This window comes from Gastrolobium bilobum, unplaced genomic scaffold (assembly GCF_033153095.1).
Source record: "Gastrolobium bilobum isolate Gb01-03AN ecotype WA unplaced genomic scaffold, APGP_CSIRO_Gbil_v1 utg37679, whole genome shotgun sequence".
NCBI classification, from domain to species: Eukaryota; Viridiplantae; Streptophyta; class Magnoliopsida; order Fabales; family Fabaceae; genus Gastrolobium; species Gastrolobium bilobum.
In genome coordinates, this window is record NW_026896399.1 from 133,682 (window position 1) to 138,252 (window position 4,571).

Below are 4,571 nucleotides of genomic sequence, written 5' to 3' on the forward strand. Positions count from 1 at the left end.
TATGTCGTTTACTCTTGTCACTACACCGCGTAAAAAACACCATCACTGTTCTCGTCATCATCCACGTGTACAAATCAAAATACACTTTTTCCATAGACACGTCTTTGGAAGCGTTGACCATTAAGTGAGTCAAACTCCTTCACTCGCATCACCTCACACGGCTTAAATATATATATAGAGCCGCAAATTATAACATGCAAACGCAGACAAGACAGCGTGAAACTGAAAAAGCTTTCGATTCTAACGACAAAGAAAGAAAGAAAAAGAACACAAACTGTAAAACATTCTCGTACATTCAAAGTGAGTGTAAGTGTGTGTGTGGGGGAAACAAAAAAATAAAAGAGAATGGTGAAGCCGAGCGTGGAAAAAACAGCGTCAGAGAGAAGCGATTCTAAGTACAAAGGAGTAAGGAAGAGGAATTGGGGCAAATGGGTATCCGAAATCAGACTACCCAACAGCCGCCAGAGGATTTGGTTGGGTTCCTATGACACCGCAGAGAAGGCAGCGCGTGCCTTCGACGCTGCCACGTTTTGCTTACGTGGCAACCGTGCTAAGTTTAATTTCCCCGGTGACCCGCCTGAGATCGCCGGCGGAAGGTCCATGACCCCCTCTCAAATTCAGGCCGCTGCCGCCCGTTTCGCTAATTCGGAGCTCCCGAAGGAGTATTCGGGTCAACCCGTTACCACTCCGGTGGAATCTTATTCTTCTAATTCGTTGCTGTTGTTGCCTATGGAGTCGCCGTCTCCTCCTCTTTCTGAGGTGACTGTACAGACGGAAAGTGACATCACGTCGTTTCTGGATTTGTTTTCTATATTCGGGTCGGATAATTTTGAACCCGACTACTCTGTGTTTCCGGGTTTTGATGATTTTGGCGGCGATTTCTATGTGCCCGAGATGCCAAGTTTTGATTATGGAGAAGAGAACATGGATGGGTTGATAATTCAGGACTCGTTCTTGTGGAATTTCTAAGTAATAGTACACAAGCATATCTCAGGGTTATGGATAATTTTATTATATCCGAAACTATGAGAGTCCGGGATTCAAATACGGGTTCGGGTTGGTCAATTTTTACAGGACCAAGCCCTCTGCTAATTTAGTAGTGGTCACAATTTTTTACCAAAATGATTAAGATTCTGATAAGAATTTATCAACTGTCATGAGTAAATATCGTTGCACAGTTGTCTGCAAATATTGTAATTTTTTGGGCCATTCATTCAATTATAAAAGGATAAGAATTTGTATTTTTTTGCTTAGATGTTGGTGACTCGACTTGGCCCATTAATTAATCATGTTGATTTACTATTTAAGATGGGACATGTGATCAGAAATAACGAACGAAAACTTAAAATCTTCTAGCATGTGAGATTGGGAAATGATTAAATAAATTGTATACGCTCTTTCCACGCGCTTAAAAGAAAAATAGAATATTCATATTCCATTGATGCACACACGCGGGCGAGCTCTAGCCTCTTCTAGTAGCAAATAAATATGAAGAAAATGACTCAACAGTCATTAACAAGGTGATTATCATGTTCATGCAATTAAATAGATTACGGTTATCGCCATACAATTAATCTTATTTTAAGGTGGTGTTTGGTTAAAGATTTCTTAAAACTTACCTATGCAAATCAAATTGGCAAAGTAAGAAAGTAATGTTTGGTAGATGGTTTTACAAAATTTTTCTAGGTATTCTATTTGCATAACATTCCTTATTTGTTCATAGAAAGTAAGGCAAAGTTACTATTTAGAAAGACAACTTCAGAGTGATATTTTACATTTAGCTAGCTAAATAGCAAAAGAGCAACCTACTAGTAGACTTAAATACCCTCATCTAAAGTGCCAAGGTTTCACTTTTTTTATGGGGTTATATTTGTAATTTGAAGTTGTTTCTCCGTCTATATTTTACCTCAAACCAAACATAGACTTTATAAATCTTACTTAATTGATCCAGTAAATTTTTTTCTAACCAAACAACTTTTTTTACATTTTTTTACCAAACTCAATTTCCAACTATTTTCCTACCAATTACATTTCCCTAATATTCAAAAAACATTTCCTCAATCAAACGCCCCGAAACATAAATCTATTACAAAATACTATATCGCAACGAAAATTACCAATCGAAAGTATTAGATTCTAATTTTCACCTCAATTCTTTTTTATTTTTTAAGAAGTCCTTTTAATTGTTTAAATTACAACAACCAGGTAGTAGAGCTTTCTGAACTGCGTATTCCAACAAACAGAGAAATTTGATCCGTTGTTATATTCAGCTAGATTGAATCCCCGGCTCTGTCTATGCCTCAATGTTAATCAAAATTCAAAACTCCGGTAGTGGAAGCATCGTAGCTCACATATGCATCTCGATTATCGAGCATATTTCCAGTTCCCCCGTAATAGCCACAGCTATACGATAAACAATATTAGGTGGATTACTTTTTATTAATTTTAACATGTGATAATGGGATATTGGTCATAGTGCTCTCTTTTTTTAATATAATATATCTAAATGTTAAGGAGTTAAATTTTTTTTTCAAACTGCAACGTTAGCTCAGCTACTATAGACGGGACATGTTTCACTTCCTTGAAAACCAAAAAAGCTGATTACCTCAACGACTTTGGATGACATGTCCAGCCGCTGAAAAAGTGATACGTGTTCCGTTCATATTAGTTGATTACTGAAGATAATGCAGAAGAAGATGAAGCGCATCTCAGAAAGAGGAAAACAGAAAAGAAAGCATGTATTCATTGAATAAACTTGTGAACCAGTTTAACACTTGGATGAGTATTTATACAACTCATTAACCGAATAACAAACTTAACAAAACACATTTAATGCAACTAACTAATACAATTAGTTAGTGCCACATCATCAATTATATATGATTACACCCTCCCGCAAGCTGGACTATGGATGTCCAAAAGACCAAGCTTGGAAATAATAGAAAGAAATGGCCCTGAATGCAAAGGTTTGGTGAACACATCAGCTAACTGGTTGTGGGAAGAAACTGGAAAGAGCTTGAGAATGCCAAGATTAAGCTTCTCACGAATGATATGACAATCAAGCTCAATATGTTTAGACCTCTCATGGAAAGCTGGATTGTTGGCTAAGTAGATAGCCGATTTGTTATCACAATAAAGTGAAGTAGGAACAGAAGAAACAGGGACTTAAAGATCAGTGAGAAGAAAATGGAGCCATTGGATTTCACAGGTGATGGAAGCTAATGCTCGATACTCAGCTTCAGTGGAGGATCGTGACACTGTCGTCTGCTTTTTAGAACGCCAGGAGATGAGTGCAGGACCAAGGAAAATACATTGACCAGTGATAGATTTTCGGGTATCAAGACAAGCTCCCCAATCAGCATCTGCAAAACCTGATAGGTGAAGGTCATTGGTTCTGGGATAGAATAAACCCTTTGCTGGAGAGCCTTTAAGATATCTTAAGACCCGAGTGGCTGCTTGATGATGAATAGTCATGGGATTGGCCACAAACTGAGAGAGTTGTTGAACTGCCAAGGTGATATCTGGTCGTGTGGTTGTGAGGTATAACAGTCGAACAATGAGACGACGATAGGAGGCAGGATCAGAGTAAACTTCCCCTTGAACCCGTTGCAACTTCATAGAGGGATCCATTGGAGTGCTGACCGGTTTGGAAGCTAAGAGACCAGCATCTTGTAGAAGATCCAATGTGTACTTTCTCTGATTGAGAACCAGTTCTGCATCTGAACGACTGACCTCAAGTCCCAAGAAAAACTTGAGAGAACCCAAATCTTTGATCCGAAACTCATCATCAAGTAATTGTTTAATTCTTGTAATTTCTGAAGGACTGTTACCAGTGATGACTATATCATCAACATAAACAAGAATTGCTGTAAAGGATGAACAATTCTTGCTAATGAATAAGGAATAATCAGCAGTGGATTGTTTGTAGTTCAGAGAAACAAGAAATGAAGATAACCTTGCATACCATTGCCTACTAGCTTGCTTCAAGCCATAAATTGACTTGTGTAACTTGCAAACCTGACCAGAAACAACATTGATCAAACCTGGAGGAGGCAACATGTATACATCCTCATGGAGCTCACCATGAAGGAATGCATTATTAACATCCAATTGCACAAGATCCCAAGAACGAGCTGCAGCAATAGAAAGAAGCACTCGAACTGTAGTCAACTTAGCTACTGGTGAGAAGGTATCAAAATAATCAATCCCTTCCATTTGGTTATATCCTTTGGCAACCAACCTTGCCTTGTACCTTTCAATAGACCCATCAGCCTTCATTTTGATCTTGTATACCCATTTGCATCCAATGGGTTTAACACCATCTGGCAAATCAATTAAGGACCAGGTATGATTGATGTCTAAGGCAAGAAGCTCTTGCTGCATAGCATCAATCCAGTAGGCATGTTGTGAAGCTTGTGTATGATGTAGGCTCAACCAAAGAGCTTAAGGTAAGGCAGTAATGTTTGTACTGGGATGAACAATTGTCAAAAGCATAAACTTTGGATAAGGGATGCATAACAGAATGCTTACCTGAAGATGAAGGGCCAGCTGTGGCAGTAGAGAGACTCCAA

At 38.5% G+C, this 4,571-nt stretch overlaps 1 protein-coding gene across 1 annotated transcript; it reads left to right on the forward strand.

The window, feature by feature from the left end:
- Nucleotides 1-262: 262 nt before the first annotated feature.
- Nucleotides 263-1,167, forward strand: LOC133299537 (ethylene-responsive transcription factor ERF017-like). Its single transcript, XM_061499008.1, has one exon. It carries the CDS (start codon nucleotides 346-348, stop codon nucleotides 967-969), a length of 624 nt encoding a protein of 207 aa, XP_061354992.1. The 5' UTR covers nucleotides 263-345; the 3' UTR covers nucleotides 970-1,167.
- Nucleotides 1,168-4,571: the final 3,404 nt, after the last annotated feature.